The sequence below is a fragment of the Stenella coeruleoalba genome (genome assembly GCF_951394435.1).
Source record: "Stenella coeruleoalba genome assembly, chromosome: 3".
Taxonomy (NCBI): domain Eukaryota; kingdom Metazoa; phylum Chordata; class Mammalia; order Artiodactyla; family Delphinidae; genus Stenella; species Stenella coeruleoalba.
Genome location: NC_137148.1, coordinates 169,039,205 through 169,060,889, shown reverse-complemented (window position 1 = coordinate 169,060,889; position 21,685 = coordinate 169,039,205). Strand labels below are relative to the sequence as shown.

Genomic DNA, 21,685 nt, shown 5'->3' with positions numbered 1-21,685 from the left:
ACAGCCCATGACGTGAACTACAGAGTTTGTGGACAAATTTATATTGGGTGCTTAGTGGCATAAGGCCCGCAGACTCCTGAGAGGGTCCCAAAGTTCTTAGAGGACCACTTGGGCTTTTGAATGAGAGAGGTGCAAAGTTCGATAAATAATGGCCCTTGTACGGTCCAGTGGTTAGGACTCCACACTTCCACTGCAGGAGGCACAGGTTCGCTCCCTGGTCGGGAACGAAGATCCAGAATGGTGCGTGCCCCGCGACCAAAAAAAAAGAATGGCCCTTGTGGATATGCACAAAGTCAAGCGACAGCGATTGGACAGAATCTGTGAAGGTATCCTCCCCTAGATCATGAATGGGCCTCTTGCACGCCCCCACCCCCCGGTGGCGCTGCTCCATGGCCGAGACCGCACAGTGGAGATGCCCATCCTGAAGGACCTGGCCACCGTGGCCTTCTGTGACGCACAGTCCACTCAGGAGATGCACGAGAAGGTTTTAAACGAGGCTGTCTGTGCCACGATGTACCACATCATCACCCTCACCGGGGAGGACCTGAAGGAGTTCAAGGCCCCGAGGGTGATGGTGCGGATAGGCAGCAGCTTCGACCACGTGGACGGCAAGGCTGCGGGCGAGCTCGGGATCGCCTCGTGCTAACATCCCATGGCGGCCGTGGAAGAGACAGACGACTCCACCATCTGCCACAACCTCCATCTGTCCCAGGGGAACCCACGGCTGTACCAGGCACTGCGGAACGCCCGTGGGTACAGAGCGTCGAGCTGATCCGGGAGGTTGCCTCAGGGGCAGCCTGCATCCGTGGGGAGATGCTGGGTCTCACGTGCTTCTGTCGCACGGGGCAGATGGTTTGGATTCAGCATCATATTTTATTTTATTTTTTTCCAGTTGTTCCAGCACTATTTATTGAAATGATATTCCTTTCCCCATTGAATAGCTCTAGTGTCTTTTTTTTTTTAACATCTTTATTGGAGTATAATTGCTTGACAATGGTGTGTTAGTTTCTGCTTTATAACAAAGTGAATCAGTTATATACATACACATGTTCCCATATCTCTTCCCTCTTGCATCTCCCTCCCTCCCTCAGCATCATATTTTATGACCCCTACTTGCAGGATGGGATCGAGCCGTCCCTGGGTGTGCAGAGGATCTATACCCTACAGGACTTACTGTATCAGAGAGACTGCATCTCCTTGCACTGTAGTCTCAACGGATATAACCACCACCTCATCATTGATTTTACTATAAAGCGGATGAGACAAGGGGCATTCCTAGTGAATGCCACCCGCGGAGGACTGGTGGATGAGAAAGTCTTAGCCTGAGCCCTCAAGGAAGGCAGGATACGAGGGGGCGGCCCTCCAGGTGCACCAATCGGAGCCTTTCGGCTTTGCTCAGGGTCCCTTGACAGATGCACCACATCTCATTTGTACACCTCACAAGGCCTGGTATAGTGAGCAGAGACCAGCTAGACAATCACATGTGGCATGCCAGAAAGCTTAAGAAACTGTGTGAACTAGGAATTCTTGGTCATAACAGCACCCTGGTCCGTAATAGATCAGCGAGCAATTCATCCAGAGTTTGACGGTGTCACCTACAGATGCCCGCCAGGCATCATGGGCGTGGCTCCGGGAGGACTTCCTGCAGCCTTGGAAGGGATCATGCCCCGGGGCATCCTGGGGACCCACAACCTCCCCACGGTGGCACACCCTTCCCAAGCTCCCTCTCCCAACCAGCCCACGAAAACATGGGGACAGCCCAGAACACCCCAACAAGCAATAGCAGAGAGTGAGGAAAGGTAATCATTTGGATACAACTGGCACCAAGAGACAGTGAAAAATAGATGAACCAAGAGAAAAGGAATTTGACAGTCTTTTAAGCTGATTCTGGACATTTGCATCATGGTCGGTGTTAAAACCACAAAAGAGCTAGCGACAGGGGCAAACTGAAGATGTCATCTGCTTACAGAAGCACGGAAAAAGACTGGACGTGATTTAGTAACGACCAACTTCTGTTATCGTGAGTTAAGGTTTTCATCTGTGCATCCAATCACAAAGAGTAAATAGATCTTGGGACTTCCCTGGTGGTCCAGTGGTTAAGATTCCACACTCCCAATGCAGGGGGCCCAGGTTCGATCCCTGGGCAGGGAACTCGATCCCACATGCCGAAACTAAGACCTGGCACAGCCAAATAAATTTTAAAAAATACTTGAAAAAATTACATTGCCAATTTCTTTAAAAAAAAAAAAGAATAAATAGATCTTTTTCCTTTATCCGTCTCTTGGGCACAGCAGGTCCTGAACCCCTTGCTCTGGAATGTTGCATCAAACATCTTAACATTGTAAATCAACTATACTTCAATTGAAAACAAAGAAAAAATTAAAAAAAAATTAAAAATCCAAAAACCGGGCTGCCGTGGTGGCTCAGTGGTCAAGAATCTTGCTATCAATGCAGGGGACATGGATTCCCCTGTCCCCCGCCCCCCCCCCCCCCGGGAAGATCCCACATGCCGCGGAGCAACTAAGCCCGTGCGCCACAACTACTGAGCCTGCTCTCTAGAGCCCGAGAACCACAACTACTGAGGTCCCTTCGCCTAGAGCCTGTGCTCCTCAACAAAGAGAAGCCGTCGCATTGAGCAGCCCACGCACCGCAACAAAGAGTAGCCCCCTCTCGCGGCAACTAGAGAAAGTCTACGCTCAGCAACGAAGACCCAACGTAGCCAAAAAAAAAAAAAAAAAGTTTAAAAATAAAAAAAAACCAAAACCCAAAACCCAACAACAAAAAACAGTTCCAAACATCAAAATAAAAAATAGTAAGAGGAAATCACCATCCTGACTCTAGTTCCTTCAGTCCATGGGGGCTGACTACCTTTTTTGCTAATAGGAAGTTTAAACTACTACAAAATGGGGAGAAAACTGTTTGTGTTAGACAACCACAAGCATAGGATTAAAGACAGTACAGGCTTCTGTACAGAGAAGCCTCACCCATCTGAACTGCATACAGAGCGGGTATGTTGGTTGTGAGTTCAATAATGCCTTCTGATGATGCAAAAAAAAAAAAAGTATTAAGTTTCACAAGCTCTTTATAATCAAAAATATTTTCTCAGTTTCATATCCTCAGCTATTTTATTGAGTGGCAAGTCTTGAACTGAAAGTGTTCAAGAAGAATAATGTTGCATTATATCTCAGGAAATATTTTATGGTAACTTGTCAGATTGTCTATGAACAAATGCACTTTTTTAGACATTGATAAAGTCTTCTTTTCTTCATGAGATATTTTATATAAGAATACTTCAGGTGTGTTATTAGATGTGACTGATTTTAACAAATTCTATTAGATTTATATCAGCTAGTTACATGTTGTATTCATAGCCTTTTGTGAATCACCGCCTTTTTGGTTAAAAGATGGCCTATTTTGAGCCTTTGGATAGGGACATTCCAGTTTCTTTTTCAAGTTTTAAAAAAAATAAATTTATTCATTTAACTTATTTTTGGCTGTGCTGGGTCTTCCTTGCTGTGCGTGGGCTTTCTCTAAGTTGCGGCGAGCAGGGTCTACTCTGTTGCAGTGCGCAGGCTTCTCATTGCGGTGGCTTCTCTTGTTGCGGAACACGGGCTCTAGGCGCGTGGGCTTCAGTAGTTGTGGCTCGCGGGCTCTAGAGCGCAGTCTCAGTAGTTGTGGCGTACGGGCTTAGTTGCTCTGCGCGGCATGTGGGATCTTCCTGGACTGGGGCTCGAAACCATGTCCCCTGCTGTGGCAGGTGGATTCTTAACCACTGCGCCACCAGGGAAGTCCTGACATTCCTGTTTTGTGACTAAAAAACCTTCAAAACTGTCCCAAACAGAAAAATAATGGCTATCAGAAATATGTTTTATTTTAGTGTGTTACCATGACTGTATTTGTTTATTGTAAAGGTGGACATTTAGTGTTCAGTGCAGTTTTCAATAAAAAGTAAAAATATTTCAAAAAAAAAAAACCTTCTGAGAAACATTTAGCCTGATATTTGATCAAACAACTGGTCACCATAGCCTAACAAAATTGACACATAAACTGAACCATCCTTCAGTCTAAGTGACTTCACTGGCTGGCCCCGTTGCAGGCAGGCTTCCCAGGTCACCCTGATCTCCTTTCCTTTTTGGATACCCTCACTGTCTGAAATCAACTCCATGCTGTCTTTAGAATGTAAGGTCCTGTCTGTGCTGTTCACAGCCTAGAAACATAGATGCTAAAAAAAAAAGTAAAAAACAAAAACATCCCACACATTAAAGAAACAAAGCAAGAAAAGAAACGAAAAATTGCACATAAAGGAGGGCAGGGGGGCCTGGCAGATGTCAGCTGTGACACCTAGTGAGTAATGAGGATCTCTGTTGTCTCCCCTTGACGGGGGTGTCCGGCAACTAGAGGCTGGAGGGAGTTGTGGTAGACTGTGAGTCAATTTCCCCAACATTCCTGAAGTTGGGAGGTGGGGTTTCCAGGACCCAGGGTCTTAGGGGAAGGGGGCTATGCAGGCGTGACTTCCAGGTTCAGGAGGGTTTTCCTGTGATGACCTTACCGAGTCGGAGCCTGGATTCCACCCTCAACGGTCCTCAAGGGACCACAGGTGGAGTTAGAAGAGGCACTTGGGGCCCCTTGACAGCCTCACTCAACTGTGGCTGCTGCCCCACCATGTGTTTCTGGTGAGGCTGTGACCACAACAGCCCCTGCACTCCTTCTTCAACCGCTGAGATACGAGTCACATCTCTGGCTTGGTCCCTCAGGGCTCCAGCTGGAAACATCACCCTGCCTGACCTTTACCGCCCCCTCCAGGCCCAGCCGCCTCACACAATCTTACCAGTCTGTTCAGGCCCATCTACAAAGTGGTGACCTGGAGGGTGGGGTGAGTTTAGACGATGCAAATGGGATGCGTGAGACGGGAAATGGAGTGAAAGTGAGCTGCAGATGAGAGCAAATGGGATGAAGATGAGAACAGGTGAGGATGGCAGGTAAGGATGCAGGTGAGCATGAAGGTGAGAAGGCAGAGGAGGACTGGAGAGTTCTGATGCTGGTGAAGACATAGGTAAAGACGTAGGGGAAGGTGCAAGTGAGAAGGCAGGTAAATACGCAGGTGAGGATGCAGATAAGGACGCTGGTAAGAATACAGGAAGACATCCAGAGAAGAATGTAGGTAAACATGCAGGTCCTCACACTGATGAAGATGCAGAGAAAATACAGGTGAAGATGCAAGTGGAAAGACAGGTGAGAGTATAGGTAAGCATGTTTGTAAAGATACAGGTAAGTTTACAGGTAAAGATGTAGGTGGGGGAAGCAGGTGAAGATGCAGAAAATACAGGCGAGTGTACAGGTTGAGTGTGCAGGTGAGAGAGCAGGTAAAGATTCAGATGAGATCCTGGTAAGAGTTCAGGTGACAGTGCAATAAAGAGGCAGGTAAGGAAGGTGGTGAGAACTCAGGTGAAGGAGCGGTGAGCTGCTGGTGAGGATGCAAATGAAAATTCAGGTACGGATGGAGCTGAGGTGCAGCTGAGATTCAGGGGAAGATGCAGGTGCAGGTGAGGTGCAAGTGAGGCAGGCACGTGCGCCGTAGGTGAGGAAGCCTGCGAACTTGCAGGTGAACTACAGGAAGTTCCTGTAGGATGGAGCTGAGCTGCAAGTGAGGCAGCGGGGGATCACAGCTGCCTCTCCCCCTCTCAAAGAGCTCCAGACTTTGGGAGACTTGTGAAATAGAACTGGAGCTTTATTTGGTGGACAATCGTGGTGGGATCAGTTGGGGCAGCCAAAGACCACCATGTTTTCGGTGAAGTTGGCCAGGTCCTGGCACAGTTTCTGGTTCTCCTCGTCTTGGCATTCATCCGCTTCAGGCCACAGCTCCACCCAGGTGTCCTTCCCGATGATGTAGCTGATGCTGGGGGAAGAGAGACAGGTCAGGAGGGGGAGGGGAAGGGCGGGGGGGGGGGGGAGGCGGGCACGCGCAGGCGCAGGGCGGGCACTCACTTGGGTTTCTCTCCCCACAGGTCAGAGGAGATGCCCCACACGAGGTAGTGGGCCCCCTCCTTCAGTTTGAGGGCTTGTCTGCACTTGATGTGACTGATGAACCTACGCTCCTGTTTAACTTGCACCTCATCGGAGCCTGAAGGGGAGGGAGAGGGAAGCTGAGCTGGGGGGAGGGACGGACACGGGGGAGGAGGAGGCAGAAAGACAGCAGACGCAGGGCTAACCTGATTTGATGATCTGCTCGATGACCATGATGTAATCGTCAAAGTCATCCGACAGCTCCTTCCTGAGAAGTCTGGTCTTGTACACTGTGGGCGGGGGAAAGAAGACAGTGTGGGTCCTGGGCAGGGTTGTCTGTGGGGCGCCGTCACCCAGCTCCTCCCAATCCGATACGGGCAGGACCACAGCCAGGCAGGCTCAAGCCCCCTGCCCGCCCCCCACCGCAGTAACATACCCAGCCACACTCACAGCCATGCACACAATCACAGCCGTCCACAACGACAGTCACAGGCACAACGACAGCTGCTCCTGTCCACGGACAAACTCCTCTCTCACACACGCCCACATACCATCCCCCTCATGACCACGGTTCCCCGTGCAATCAGAGCCCCTCACAACACATCACACACACAACCACAGCCACACGTAGCAATGACCACACGCGCCGTCACACCTCCGCTCACACACAACCACGCATGCGCGCGCCGCCCGCGCACCCCCCCCCCCCAGCCCCGCCCCCGCCAGACTCACCATAGTCCACGCCCGGCTCGCAGGCCTTGTCCAGCCGGTCCTCCAGGGTGACCTCGTCCTCCGTGTGCTGCATGAAGCAGTTCTCTGTGGGGTGGGTGGGTGGGCGGGGGACACGGTCTAAGTCCCGCTTCTCGTTCAGGGCCTACCACCCATGAGTATGCCCAGCCCTCCCGGGTCACCGCCCCCACCCCGTGGAATCAGGGGTCCAGTGGGCGTGGCCACCCCTCCTGGCGCCTGCGCACCCACCCTCAGCACAGCGGCATGTATCTTTGTGGCAGAGTTTGTCCAGCATCCCGTCCTCCTTCTCCGGGTGGTAGAACCGGGTGCAAACTTCATCTGTGGGCAGACGAGATGGCGAGGGCTAGGGCCTCCACCCCAGAGACCACAGCTGGGGGGTCTCAGTTTCCCAACTCCAGTCCATCAGACCTGCTGAGGCCAGGTCCCCAACCCTGGGACCCTCAGACCCCTAAGTCCCATATCCCCAGGACCACCAGACTCCTAACTCCTGGATTCCCGGGACCCGCCAGACTCCTAGCTCCTAGATTCTTGGGACCCCCAGACTCCTAGCTCCTGGATTCCCGGGACCCTCCCAGACTCTTAACTCCTAGATCCCTGGGAACCCCAGACTCCTAACCCCTGGATTCCCGGGACCCCCAGACTCTTAACTCCTGCATTCCTGGGACCCCTAGACTCCTAATTCCCAGATCCCTGGGACCCCAGGCCCTAGGACAGCTGCTCACCCAGGTTGTAATAAGAGTACACCTTGACTGCCCCAGGCTGTATGAGCCCCACGTTGAAGTACTGGTGAACTTTGAAGGATAGACAGTCCTCCAGGCTGTGTGAGACCTGGAAAGGAGGAGGAGGTTGGTCAAGGGGGTGACATGGGAGGAAGTCCAGCATGGGGTCTGGAGGTTGGAGCAGTGGTGGAGAAACTGAGGGCTCAAGGAAGGATATGGGTGGGCAAGATGGGGGGGAGCAGGAATCTTTGCCAAAAATTAATGAGCAGTTCATCAAATCCATTTCTTTTTCTCCACGGCGCATGGCTAGTTTACACGTCTCAGCATGTTTTGAGTTCCGTGCGGCCATGTGATTGAGTTCTGGCCAAGGATTGCTATCTATATCCTTAAACACATTCCATGGTTAACAAGACTGCAATAGACATTTGAAAGTTGCTAAAAGATTAGATCTTAAAAGTTCTTAACACACACATACACACACACACACACACACTTTATAACTATGTGAGGGGATGGATGTAACTAACCTTATTGTGGTAATTATTTCCCAATATATACACATATCAAATCATTACGTTGTACATCTTAAACCTACGCAGTGTTATATGTCAATTAAATCTCAATAAAGTTGCAATAAATAGAAAGGAAGAAAGAAAAAAGAAAGGGAAGAAGGGAGAGATGAAGGAAGGAAACAGATATACATATATATGTACATATACATAGGCATCATGTATATTTGGAGGAAAATGCTAACCATTAGTGAATTGGGGTAAAGGTTATATGGAACTTCTTCATTGTGCTGTGAAATTTGTCTGTAAGGTTGAAATTATATAAAAATTTTAAGGTAGAAAAATTAAAATACAAAAAAGAAAACCATTAAAAAACCCATCTCAAAAAAAAAAAAGAAAGAAAGAAAAAACCCATCTCATGCACAACCCCGTTTTCTTCTAGAAAGGATGGATCCAGCAGAGGAGTCCAGAATCCCAGGGGAACCCCAAGATGGAAGGTACGTGGATCCCTGCGTGACCACATGGAGCAGAAGTCCCCTTCCTTACCTCCTGTACCAGCTGGACTTTACACAAGTGGGACATACAAGTCTCTTGTGTTGAGACCCCCATATTCTTAGGGGTTTTATTATAGTAGCTAGTGTTGCTTATGCTGACTAACATGGGGTGAGGGTACAGGGAGTTAGCAGGGAAGATATGCGGATACAAGAAGGGGAAGAAATAAGCAGGAAAGAGAAGGAATTATGTTCAAGATAAAGACAGCAAGAGAAGGCTAGATGGAGAGAAAATAAGAGAAGAGAGAAATGCTAGGGGATGGGAGCAAGGGAAGTCCTTTTTCTCCACCGAGCACTTTTTGTTTTAAACCAAGGTGGTTTTTTTCAATGGTTATTCAAGACTCTGATGAGAAGAGGCTGGAGGGAGCAAGTGAAAAATGAGGTTGGAACATGAGTGGTCAGAAGGTGAGTTGCAGGCTTCCCTAGTGGCGCAGTGGTTAGGAATCCGCCTGCCAACGCAGAGGACACAGGTTTGATCCCTGGTCTGGGAAGATCTCACATGCCGCCGAGCAACTAAGCCCGTGTGCCACAACTGCTGAGCCTGCGCTCTAGAGCCCACGAGCCACAACTACTGAGCCCGTGCACCACAACCACTGAAGCCCGTGCGCCTAGAGCCCATGCTCCGCAACGAGAGAAGCCACCGCCATGAGAAGCCTGCGCACCAAAACGAAGAGTAGCCCCTGCTCACCGCAACGAGAGAAAGCCCGCGTGCAGCAATGAAGACCCAACGCAGTCAAAAATAAATAAATAAGACAAATACATTTTTTAAAAAAAAAGGTGAGATGCTTCTAGAAGGTGGGTTGACCTTGTTTTACATGCCCTTTCGTCCCACACCAGCATCCCAGACCCTGTCTCCCCTAGGCTGGGGCTGGCCTGACCTGGAGACAAGGCCAATGGAGAAGCAAAGGCCAGCCAGGTAGGGGTCAAGATGCCAGTGGAAGCCTTACCTTGTCCAGGTAGATGATGAGGGTGTTCTTTGTGGAGTCTTTGTTCAGCTCATACTTAGAGATGTATCTGTCGACACCAGTGCTCAGCTGGGGAAGGGCGAGGCTTGTGAAAATCCCTCCTGCATCCCCTTCCCTCCCTCCAGCTCCTTCCAGACCCTGGGCTCCTTCCCATGGATCCCAGCCCCCGAGCCCAAGACCTTCATACCAGTTTGAGGTCGTCAATATCAGGAGAGAAGCCCGTCATCATGGATATATCCAGGATTGACATAGTGGCATCCTGGTGTCCCAGGTACCTGGATGGGGCAGGGGGAGAGGGGTTGGGCCCTAAGGTGGGGTCACTGCCTGAACAAGGGGGTCATATCAGGGACTGAGGCCTCTAGTTCCCACAGAGCAGCATAGAGTGAGGTTCGATTTTAGGAAACATTCCCCCAAGGGGAATACAGGAAATGTAGCATAATGACCAAGGTGATTAATTGCTCAGGTTCTGAAGCCCAACTGCCTGGGTACAAATCCCAGCTCTTTGTAACATTTGATGAGTTACTTAACCTCTCTCCCTGCCTTAGTTCTAGAGAATGAAGATATAAGAATATGGGCATGTTCTCACTTTGCATGATTCCGTTACCATGGTCTAGTTCAATAGCATCAGTCCCTCAGCACCATGGTTCAGATTTCAGTACCACGGTATATTCATCGTGAGTAATGACATAAAGGACAAATCTTGTTGCTAGCTCTTCACTCCACCAATCACTTCATAAATAACAGATGCACCTCACAACCAGTGACCAATCACATCCCTTCTTTCAGAGTCTGTTGGGTCACTGAGCATCCATTCTTCAGTTCACACACAGACAGCAAGGAGTGAGTTGTGTCACTCCTTTCTCTCACAGTGGAAAAAACCTGTGTGACATTTTACAAAAATGGATCATTGAAAGAGGGAATTGGCCAACAAAGATGAAAGCACAGCCATGAAATGAAGAGTGATAACACTGGAAGTAAACTTTGAGTAAAACATAAATGGAGTTAGAGAAAAAATAGAAGACCACGGGGAGGTTGACTCTGCTGCCATTTGCAAGACGAGCTACGTGGTCAGAGGAACTTAGTGAGGCAAACTGATCAACACAAGTGAGGAAAGTGGTTGTGACAAAAAGGATGTGGATGTCCCAGAGGAAGGGACGCCAGCAAAAACCATCATCACATTAAAGGGTCTCTTGGATATCTGATGACATTGAAAGCTCAAAGAATGAAATATTGGAAGTTGACCCAAACTTAGAAGAGAACGTGACAATTCACTATGGCACGAAAAGATGCTTGCTTTATCTCACAAGTTAGACAAAGAGAAAAAAGGAGACACTGTCCCAACCACAGTGCTTTGGAGAAGTATCTTACAAAGGGGGGAAAAAGGAACCCAACCAATTGTTGTCTCGGTGTTCTGATGTTTTAAATTACAGTGTACTCAACAAATACTCATCTTACTATACTTTCGTTTCTCCAGACCTTTAAAACTGGCAGTGTGAGAGTTTTTGATGTTGTGACTAAAATTTTTAAAGGTCATGGAAAACCATAATTCAAAAAGCGTCATGTACCAAAATGTTCATTGCAGCTCTATTTACAATAGCCAGGACATGGAAGCAACCTAAGTGTCCATCAACAGATGAATGGATAAAGAAGATGTGGCACATATATATAATGGAATATTACTCAGCCATAAAAAGAAACGAAATTGAGTTATTTCTAGTGAGGTGGATGGACCTAGAGTCTGTCATACAGAGTGAAGTAAGTCAGAAAGAGAAAAACAAATACCATATGCTAACACATATATATGGAATCTAAAAAAAAAAAAAGGTCATGAAGAACCTAGGGGCAAGACGGGAATAAAGACACAGACCTACTAGAGAATGGACTTGAGGATATGGGGAGGGGGAAGGGTAAGCTGGGACAGAGTGAGAGAGTGGAATGGACATATGTACATTACCAAACGTAAAATAGATAGCTAGTGGGAAGCAGCTGCATAGCACAGGGAGATCAGCTCGGTGCTTTGTGACCACCTGGAGGGGTGGCATAGGGAGGGTGGGAGGGAGGGAGACGCAAGAGGGAAGAGATATGGGGACATATGTTTACGTATAACTGATTCACTTTGTTAAAAAGCAGAAAGTACAGAAACTAACACACCACTGTAAAGCAATTATACTCCAATAAAGATGTTTAAAAAAAATAAAATAAAGGTCATGGAACAGTTGTAATTTCATGGATGATTAAGATGACTTTGTACAGACTCAGCTTACATTGTCATTGCCAGTCTCACACTGTCATGCAAAGTGAGGACTGCTTGCTGTCTCCTTGTGGGTATTTAGCACAGGACTAGATGCACAATACACTCTCAGAAAGCATTCAGCATCACAGTTATTATTTGTAAGAAGTCTTGCTAGAGACAGAGGGATGGCCAAGATGAACCCCAGTGACCCATCTCTTACCTTGTACAGATGTCAAGGATCATGGAGCTTCTGGCATCCTGAGGCTTCTTGACTAGAAACACAGAAGACAGAAGGATGGCGTAGGGGGTTTCCTGGGTTCTGATCCAAGAGGGAGGGAGACATTAGCACGGGGGTGGTGGAAGGGTGACAGATAGGGTCTGGACTCCTTTTACCTCGTTGGGGGGCTGGATGTAAGGAAACCCGGAGGTCAAACTTCTTGCAGGTGACTTTGCCTTTGAGTTTGGCGTGGTACACGGTCACCACCTGGCGAGATGAGAGGGGAGACAAGGTGTCAGCCCACTTGACTTGGGAAGGAGAGGGTGCCTCTGGGGCAGAGGAACCTAGAGAAAGTGGTGGGCCAAGAAGGTGTGGGTTCCCGTTCCTTACCGACAAGGTACCCTGTCCTTTCCCTTGAGCTGTTAATGTGAAATCCTCATTTTCCTTGGTCTGTGGGGAGTGGGGAGAGAGAAGAGAGAGCATTGGGAACCAAGCCTTCCCCTGGCTGTGATGGGCATCTGCCCTCCCTCCCGCCTCCTAGCAAACTCTGACTGGCATGGAGGATGAAAGTGATGAGGGTTTGGCCAGGTGGCTATACCTCTTCTGAGCGCAGGAGGCTAGCAGATTCCCAGACGATACGATGTCTGATCTGAGAGCTGCGGCTGGGTAGTTGGATGGACACATCCAGGTTCAGCTCCTTGTGATCAGGGACATCCTTCTGGTACTGGGCCAAGGCTTGGAACACCATAAAAGTGGCCTGTTGCCCATGACAGAGAAAGAGGGTGAATCTAGAATCTACTGAAGGATGAAGAGACTCAGATCAGACTTGGGGCCCTGAGGCTGTGACCTAGAACCCACCAGAGAGGGTGAGAATACGACTGGGGGTTGCTGGATACCGAGGACATGTCCTAGAACTCTCTGAGTGAGAGAGGTTCAGACCAGAACTTGGAGACACTGGGAACATGTCTAGAACCCACCAGAAAGTATAAACATAACACTGAAAGTCTAGCCACACTGAGAAGGTGGTCTAGACCCATCCAGAGGAGAGAGTCTGAGACAAGAGTTTAGAGGCACTGAGAATGTGTCTAGAACCCACTCATGAAAAAAAGAATAAAATTGGAATCTGGGAACACTAAGCATCTGATCTAGAACCCAAAATTGGAATGTGACGCCGAGAATGTGATTGAGAGCCCACCAGAAAGAAAAAGGGTTAAACTGGAATCTGAGGTTGCTGGAGTTTGAGGTTACTGAACCCATGGTCTAGAACCCATTAGAGACTAGAATAACTGAGAACCTGGTCTAAAACTCACAGTAAGATGCGGTAACACTGAGAGCTTGATGGAACTGAGAACATGGCCTAGAGCCCACCAGTGGGAGAGAAAGGCTTGGATAATGGCCTAGAATCATTAAGAACCTGGTCTAGAACCCACCAGTGAGACAGGATAAGATGGGAACGTGGTAGAAATGGGAACATGGTCTAGAACCTACAGGAGGAGAGAGAGGCTCACACCTGAACCTGGGCCCTGAGAACATGATCTAGACACCAGGATGGAAAAGGAGGCTCAGAACACAGCTTGAGGCATCCAGAATGTAGTCTAGAATCCATAGATGGGTTTGCAATTAAAAAAAAAGAAGATTTCTCAACTTCATTCCAATCATCCTGCCTCATGGGACAGAAGCACTGCCTCTCTTGGTCTCGGTGTCTTCTCCAGAAAGCTAATGGGAGGCCATAGGAGGTTGGGATGCAGGTGCCTGGGGGTGTGGGGCTACTTGCCTGCGTGGAGCCGTAACCACCTCCGTAGTATCTCTGCTCATTGAGCCAGCGCACAACAGGAGGCACAGAGTCAAAGTCTTTGAGCATCAGCAGAGCCAAGAGGGCGTAGGATGTGGCTTCCACGTTGTAGAGCTTCTGGCCAGGCTCCTCCCAGCGGTTCCTTTCTGCAGGGAGAACCCCCACCCCATAATGCTCACTGCTCTGTCTAGCCTGTAAATAGCTCAGAGAAACCTCAGAAAAAGACTCATACTAGACCTGTTGGTGTTCAGGTGTCCTGGCCCACATTCAAGGTCCTCAATCTGCTGGCTCCTGCCTCATTCTCTTCCCTCATTAACCTTCACTTCTCCATTTGAATTCTGAACTGCAGCCCCACTGCAGGAGATTCCCTAAACTTGCCATGCTAATTCTTACCTCTGAGCCTTTGCATATTCTGTTCCCTTGACTTGGAGCACCTTTTCTCCATCTACTCCTGGTTGGTTCTTACCCACCCTATACAATTCAGCTTCAATGGCACCCCAAGATTGGGTGAGGCCCTTCTTCCTGCTGTCTCTCAAAGTATCCTGTGCTTCTCCCATCCCAGCACTGTGATGCTCTACAGTAACCTATTAACTCATTTCTTTCTTCAACTGGAGTGTGAGGCCATAATGGCAGGAGCTGTGCTGTATTCACTGTGGTGTCCCAAGTGCCTAAGAAAGTAACAATGGCAGAGACTGTCACTAAGAACCATACCCTCCTCTTCCTGGGTACACAGTTGGACTACATCTCCCAGATGCCTTTGCAGGTAGGTATGGCCACATGACTGAGCTCTGGCCAATGGAATGTGCACGGCAATGATGGGGACCCTTCCATGTCTGGTCCACCTCCATTGCACAGTCTTCCTACTTCCCCTTCAGCTTGGATGGGATGTGTTCTGAGGCCCCAGAGTGGCAGAGCCTGGAAAAGATAGAGGCCTGGATCCCTGCATTACTGTACGGAGGAGAGCTGTTCACCAACAACAAACTTTTGTTGTGTTAAGCCACTTTAGTATATGTTACATTACGTTACTTGAGATATCTTATTATCAGTGAGTGCAAACATGATACAGTGTCATCACTGTGCTGAATTCCCCATGGCATTATCTTATCGGATCTTAATTACCCTTGAGATAATGATATTATTAACAATATTAAAGGCAACGATGCTATCAGTGATAGAGCTCTTACAGTATGCTAGACCCTTTTCTACTTGCATTATTCATTTAATCTTTACAACCACCCTATGACATAGGTATCATTTTAAGATGAGGAAACTAAGGTCCAGAGAGGCTAAGCAACTTGTACAAGGTCAGACAGTGAGAAGGTGGCAGAGTGGGATTTCAATTTATATCTGTCTGATGTCAGAGCCCATGTTCTTAATGACACCTCACTGCCGTGTCATAGCAAGTACTCAACACACAACATTCAACATTGTTGAATAAACTGTGCAATGAACCTTCTTGTGTGGCTTACATTGAGAACTTTTCACACCATAGTCATCCATCCCAGCTCAGCTTGGAGCTGTCCATCCCAGTGCAGCTTAAAGCCATGCATCCCAGCTCGAGAGGGCCACCCTCACACCCCAGCCATGCATCCCTCTTTACCCCTCCAGGCTGCCCCTCACCTGTGGCTGTGTTCAGAAATTTGTTGACGAGGGCATCGTCCAGCTTGCCCAACAGAGCCAGGGCGTAGCCAGCAATGGCCACAGTATATGGTCTTTGCAACTCTATGTAGTGGTCTTCAAGGAAGTCTCCTGCCTTAGTGATGCTGCCCCCCAGGCTCTATGAGAAAGAGGATTGGGTGCTCTGGTCAGGTGGGCGTTGCTGCCACAGAGAACTGGTAAGGATCACATAAGCATCACTTCTTGGGCACCAGGTGGTTTCTGTCCTTGGGACCTATCTGCCTTGCATCTGTCTATTTTCAAGGGTTTCCCATTGTGAGCTGCTTTGTTGCTGAGGACCTAGTCTGTGCTGGGGTGGGGGGGGGCAGGGGAGTCTATATACCCTGTGTTGTGCTAGTAAATGTTTAAACAACATTGTTAACAACCAGCTCTCCAGTGGAGGCACGGGATTGGGGGGTGGGTGGGTGGAGGGGTTGCTATTGCCAATTACTGTGGTGTAAAAACTTCCACGATTGTCAATTTCAAGCTACTAATGTGATGTCCCTGAACACGCAGTGGGGAAGAGATGTCCCCAAAAGGCACTCGTGAGCTAGTAGGAGGCAGATTCAGCACACCAAGGGAACACCTCTTATCCAATCATTATCATCATCACAGCTAGCTCTTACTATGTCCCAGTCATATATCCGCTCATTTAATCTCATAAAATCCTATGAGACGGGTATTATTTTCATCATTATCCTACTGCACAGATAAAAATACTGTGACCCAGAAAGATGGGGATTGGGAGAAGACATGATTTGAAGTGTTTGCTGATTTCCCTGGTGTCAATACTATCATGGCTGATTTCAACCCAGCAATGTGGCATCACTGAATGTAGATTTGGGAAGAGATGGGCAGTAACACAACATCATATAATGTTTCCACCATACAGATACAATAGACAAAAGTAACCTCAAGAGAATATGATAAAAGGTAGCAAAATATTTAGGAAGTGCTACATTTTAAGTGTTTATTACCTGTGTTTTTAGTGTTTAATGTTTGCAGTTTAACTGTAAGTTGATATAATTTAATTTTTAACAATGATTGTCTTTAACAACCAGCTTGCAAAGTCCTGGAAATTTAACAACTGGCTTCCACAAGCTGGGCAGCATCCTGTTGATTTAAATGCCAGCAGTCTGGTTCCACAGCCTATGCCATACTTCATTGCTGTGTTGTAGAAGAAACAATCCTTTTGCCTGCCCAGCTATCCCTCCTACATCTGTCATTGACTGTTGTAAGAATACCTCCTCCCTTCCATTCACATGGCCACAGTGGAAGCAGCCATATTTGCCCACTAAGACCTACTTCCTGGCCTCAGCTGATTGGTCCAGGGGTGAATCCTGACCCAAGCTGAGCCAATCAGAATCCTTCACTGGGAATCTGAGCTCTAGCCTTGGTCTGACTATTTCGCCAAGGAAGATGGCCATGTTGTGCCAGTCAGGCTGGATGGCAGGGAAAAGTTGAATTATTGGGCGAGAAGGGAATGAAAGACATGTGACAACATGAAGAACAAAGCATCCTGGCAGAGTCCCTGAGGCTATTTTCATTTTTTTTTTTTGACTTCACAGGCATGTGGGATCTTAGTTCCCCAACCAGGGATCGGACCTTAACCACTGGACTACCAAGGAAGTCCCTACTTTCATCTTTGAATTCGATAAATTCTTAGATCCCTAAAATAAAATTCCCATCTATTTTTGTACAATCTAGGTCACATGTATGATAACTAGGACACATGTGTGACATCTAGGACAACTCAGAGAGTCCTAAAAAAAAGCAAAGATTATTATACCCATTTTACAGATGCACACACTGAGGCCCAGCAAGGGGAAGTGCCTGAGAGTCAGGATTTGAGGTCAGTTCTGTCTGACCCCACAGTTCTAGTGCTCTTTTCTGCTATAATTTCTCTCAAATCTTCAAGGTTGGAACCAGGAAGGCCTGGGTCCCTCTTGGGCATAAAAGGTAACAGCCCCCTCCCCTCCACCTCTTTTCTGGGGTTCTGAGGAGGGAGAAGCAGCTGGCTGAAGAGGAGGTCCTAGAGGTTCCCCACTAGGGCAACTAAAATTCAAACAACCCACTCTCAAAACCCCAGGGCAAAGCAGAGGGAGTGATTACAGATTCTCAGGAGCCTGTCTTTCTAAGCTTCTCTGCTTCAGAACCAAAACTAGAGGAAAAGGGGATAGCAATGAGCCAACATTTTTAATGCTTTTCCTTTTGGGGTCATGGACCCCTTTAAAAATCTCCTGAAAGATCCCTCAGACTAAGGTAATAATCTTGAGGATTCCGCCCCCACTCCCCTTTTAGCTCTGTGTCCTGAGTTTTCTTTAGGGAAGCAGCAAGGATACAGATGTAGGAGTGTTGTGGAAAGCAAGCTGAAGGGACTTTTGTTGAAAGTGGCTACAAGTCTCTGACAATGGTAAAGCAGGCAGAAAGGACCTGATCTTTGATTTCTCTGTGCCTCAGTTTTCTCTTCTGTAAACTGGGGATAATAAGAGTAGCCTACCTCTTGGGCTGTTACAAGGATTACAGGACTTAAACATGTCACACTCTTAGATGAGTTATCTTAGTTAGATACTCTTATGGCTGCTGTGGTGGTTGCTACCGCACTGGGAGGACTGGAAATGGCCCGAAAGCAACACCTCACCTTCCCAGGTGGATGTATCCTACGTGGGGGAGAGGAAGAAGGGAGAGAGCGGGGGACACTTACGTTGACCTGTGCCTCGCAAATGTCTCTAGCCTCCTGCAGCGCGATGAGAACAAACGCCGTGAGGGACACGTCTTTCTCCTCGGGATTCTTGAAGCCACCCTAGAGGAGAAGCAGGAAACAAGGATAGGGTCACCAGTGTGTTCCCACACGCCAACCAACCCCCCTGTAGGATCAGCCGGTTAAGGCAGCGCTGGGTCTCTTCCCAGTTTCTCCCCAGGAGGGTCAAGCTCTTTGGTATTCATTCATTCATTCTGCAAATGTTGCTGATGGTGTGGTTGAGATGTTGGATGAAAACCAGACTCCGGCCCCAGCCCTCATGGAACTCCCCATCTGGTAGGGGAGACAGATAGGAACCAACCAGCTCATCAACAAATATATAATTACAAACTGATGAGTGCTACACAGGAGAAGTGGATGTGGCATTGAGAAAGGACAGTGGGAGTGTGACTCAGTCACGGAAAAGTGTCCCTGAGGGATGATAGCTGGAACCACAATCTGAACAGTGAGTAGGAGTAAACTCTCAAAGAGGGCAGGGGTTAGCATGCCAGGCAGCAGGAACAGCATGTGCAAAGGCCCTGTGTCTGTATAGAGCAAGGCTCCCAGCAGTACAGGTGGAGTGTGGAAAGAAGGAGGTAAGGCTATGAGGCTGGAAGCCTGAAAGGTCAGGCTAAGGCATCAATTCTCCAACTTAAGCACACCTGGTGGGGGTGGTGGGGGGGAGGGTGTTAAAACTTAGATTCCTAGGCGTTGCCCCTAAATTTTCTGGTTCAGTGCATCTGGAGTCCAGCCTGAGAATTTCTGACATTTTGCATTTCTAACAAGTTTGCAGATAGTACTGATGCTGCTGGCCTGGGGAGCACACTTTTAGGACCACAGCTCTGAGTTCTGTGTTTAAGAGCGATGCAGAGCCAGGGGAATTTCGTTTTGCACCAGATCCTGTAGGTCTCTGGTTTTTGCAAGGGAGGAATGACACTTTCAGTTCCCTCATTTCCCTATTCCCACACACAGTGAATTGGGGCAGTGGGTGGATGACGGAATCTTCCTCCAGTCCATCCTGTGATGCTCAGGTGCCCTCCTCTCCCAGCCTGCTCCGAATCTCTGCCTCTTACAATCATTTCTTTGTGTATCACGGGCCCATCCTCCTGGAAGACTCCATCAGGCTTCTGCTTCTCTAGGATCAGCCATTTGACGGCCCCACAGAGGACCTGGGAGTCGATGGCGATGAGGTTGGAGGCCAGTGAGAAGACCTTGACCACGAAGGCTGTCAGCCTGGTGGGTGGGTACAGAGCATGAGCCAATTGTCTCTGGGATCCGGAGACTGGCATCCCAGACAACCAATGAGCAGAGAGAGGCAGGGCCTAGCCTGGTCGGCCCAGGTTCCCTTCCCGAATCTCAGGGCCCAGCGTTGCCTGCAGGTTACACAGCGGGCTGGTACCTTGACTCTGGGTGGCGACCCGCCTAGACCACCCCAGGCCGGGATCCAGGCCCCGCTCAGGGAGGTGCAAGGCTGAGGATGAGCAAGCTGATCGTGTAGACTCACCAGGTGCTGGCTGGCCGGTTCAGGAAGGCGGCGTAAGCCGAGTTGGGTTGTCTGTAGGCCAGCTGCTGGGTGTACCCTGCAGGGAGGAGAGAAGTGTCACTAGAGGCTGCGTGGAGGGGGTGGCTGGGGTGGGTAGGCCAGGTAGGGGAGGGGCTTAGAAAGAGGATAAAGATTCTGTGAGGGGCGGGACAGGGGCCCAGAGAGGAAAGGTGGGGCTCTGGGCAGGGGGCGGGCGTATAGGAGGGAGGGGAGCTTAAAGCGGAGAGGGACTCAGGGTGGGAGGATCAGAGAGAAGAAGGGGAAGGAGTTCTCGGAGGAGAGGGGATTCAGAGAGAGGAGGGTTCTCAAAATGGGTTCTCAGGGGCAAGCGGGCCTCAGCGGGGGAGGGAGCTCCGAGAGGGGCTCAGAGAGGGGTGAGGGAGTGCTCTCAGAGGAGGGGCGGGGCCTCGAGATGGGCGGGGTCTCAGGAGTGGAGGGGGCTCAGAGGGGCAGGGTCCAGGGGTGGAGGGGTTTCATAGGAGCGGGTCTCAGAGAGGTGGGGTCTCAGGGCCGGAGGGGGCTCAGAGGGGCGGGTGGGGCGCACACCCTTCTTGATGAGCTCCAAGGACTCCTGCCGCTTCTCCAGGCCGAACTTCTCCCACTGTTCTGTGTTGTCCAGGTAGTGCACCGCGATGACCGTGGGCGTCATGCTGATCATGTTCTGCTCCCCACAGCCCGAGGGGGTTTGGATGAGGTGCTTCAGGCGCTCCCCGTTGATGGCCTCCTCTGTCAACTGGGCCACTGGGGTCCCTGCAGCCGGGCGTGAGGATGGCACTCAAGTCTGGGGCTGCCCCCAGCATTTCCAGGCTCTGACCAGCCAGGGCCCAAGGGGTCAGGGACAGCTGGGAGCATGTCAGTGATGGAAGTGACGCACGGCTGAGTGGCTAGAGGGGGCTCTGCATTTGTGGGCGGTGGGAGTGGGCTTCTGCTTCACAGGGGAACTCCGGTCCCTGGGTCCTCTGGTTACACCAGTGGTAAAATAATTCCAGGGACAACAACCATGAATACTTTTATCATGCTTAATGCTATTGGCTAGGCTCTGTTCTAACACCATACAGTATCTCATTTAATCCTCCCAACAACCCTTAGATATCCATACTATTATTCACCCCTATCACAGATGAGGAAACCAAGGGTCTCCTCCCAAAACCTTACAGCTCTCAAGTTGCAAGGTGCCTTTCCAGCTCCGTCTTGCCCCTTCCTGCCCCAGTTCTCCATCCGAGGCGATTAAATCCAGAACTTCTTCTCTTGAACTCTACTGCTTCTTTATCAGCAAAAGCTATTTGCTGAACTAAGTACTGCCTGGAGCCTTCTATAAAGCAGATTAAGGAGGGGTTCTAGCTGAAGAGGAGGCGGGAAACACAGTGGTTAAATACTCCTGGGATTAGATGGAACTGGGCTCCCTGCTTAGGAGTCATGGCCCCCCAACACCATTCTGGGTCCCCTGGGATTGGGGCCAAGGGCATCTCACCTTGCAGGAGGATCTTGGTCTCTGACTCCGTGCCTGGGACTTGGTCACTGAGATCGGCAGCTTTGATTTCCTCTCGCTGCACTCCCTCTGCCGGGTGAATGGGAGACACCGATGGCACCAGCCCCCTCCCACCCCACCCTGCATCACCACCCAGGCCTCACCCCCTCTGCCTCGCTGACTCACTTTGGCCCAGATGTTCTGGATCCAGTGTGCGGACGGCCACAGTTTTGTTGACTCTCATTCCTTCTGGCTGGACAGTGTTAGGGGTAGGGGGAGTCGTGTGAATAAAAGGGCAGACAGACAGTCAGCAGGGCACTGTTCTTGGGATTACTGTAGCATAAGGCATGATGGCCTCCACCTGACCTTAGCTGTATGACTGGAAGTCAGTTACTTAACTTGTCTGTGCCTCGCTTCCTTCCTTATAAGGAGGTAATATAAACATCTACCTCGGGCTTCCCTGGTGGTGCAGTGGTTGAGAGTCTGCCTGCCAATACAGGGGACACGGGTTCGTGCCCCGGTCCGGGAAGATCCCTCAT

General features: G+C 49.4%; 1 protein-coding gene and 1 pseudogene across 2 annotated transcripts in view; one reads left to right on the top strand and one right to left on the bottom strand.

The window, feature by feature from the left end:
* Positions 1 to 268: 268 nt before the first annotated feature.
* LOC307185120 (C-terminal-binding protein 2-like) lies at positions 269 to 1,783 on the top strand (annotated as a pseudogene). The gene is made up of 2 exons: positions 269 to 884; positions 1,092 to 1,783. The product of its transcript is annotated as a C-terminal-binding protein 2-like (transcript).
* Positions 1,784 to 5,695: 3,912 nt separating this feature from the next.
* C3 (complement C3) overlaps positions 5,696 to 21,685 on the bottom strand; it is a gene marked incomplete at its 5' end in the record, with an annotated part of 34,869 nt that continues 18,879 nt past the window's right edge. Inside the window, 20 exons of the mRNA XM_079918717.1 lie at positions 5,696 to 5,896; positions 5,986 to 6,121; positions 6,210 to 6,293; positions 6,736 to 6,819; positions 6,982 to 7,071; positions 7,476 to 7,581; positions 9,480 to 9,566; positions 9,685 to 9,772; positions 11,951 to 12,002; positions 12,124 to 12,214; positions 12,338 to 12,397; positions 12,546 to 12,704; positions 13,722 to 13,885; positions 15,360 to 15,516; positions 18,100 to 18,198; positions 19,209 to 19,368; positions 19,640 to 19,715; positions 20,225 to 20,428; positions 21,150 to 21,236; positions 21,333 to 21,399. Of these exons, the coding sequence (XP_079774843.1) occupies positions 5,755 to 5,896; positions 5,986 to 6,121; positions 6,210 to 6,293; positions 6,736 to 6,819; positions 6,982 to 7,071; positions 7,476 to 7,581; positions 9,480 to 9,566; positions 9,685 to 9,772; positions 11,951 to 12,002; positions 12,124 to 12,214; positions 12,338 to 12,397; positions 12,546 to 12,704; positions 13,722 to 13,885; positions 15,360 to 15,516; positions 18,100 to 18,198; positions 19,209 to 19,368; positions 19,640 to 19,715; positions 20,225 to 20,428; positions 21,150 to 21,236; positions 21,333 to 21,399 (2,193 nt within the window). The 3' untranslated portion in view covers positions 5,696 to 5,754. The remainder of the gene's footprint in view (positions 5,897 to 5,985; positions 6,122 to 6,209; positions 6,294 to 6,735; positions 6,820 to 6,981; positions 7,072 to 7,475; positions 7,582 to 9,479; positions 9,567 to 9,684; positions 9,773 to 11,950; positions 12,003 to 12,123; positions 12,215 to 12,337; positions 12,398 to 12,545; positions 12,705 to 13,721; positions 13,886 to 15,359; positions 15,517 to 18,099; positions 18,199 to 19,208; positions 19,369 to 19,639; positions 19,716 to 20,224; positions 20,429 to 21,149; positions 21,237 to 21,332; positions 21,400 to 21,685) is intronic.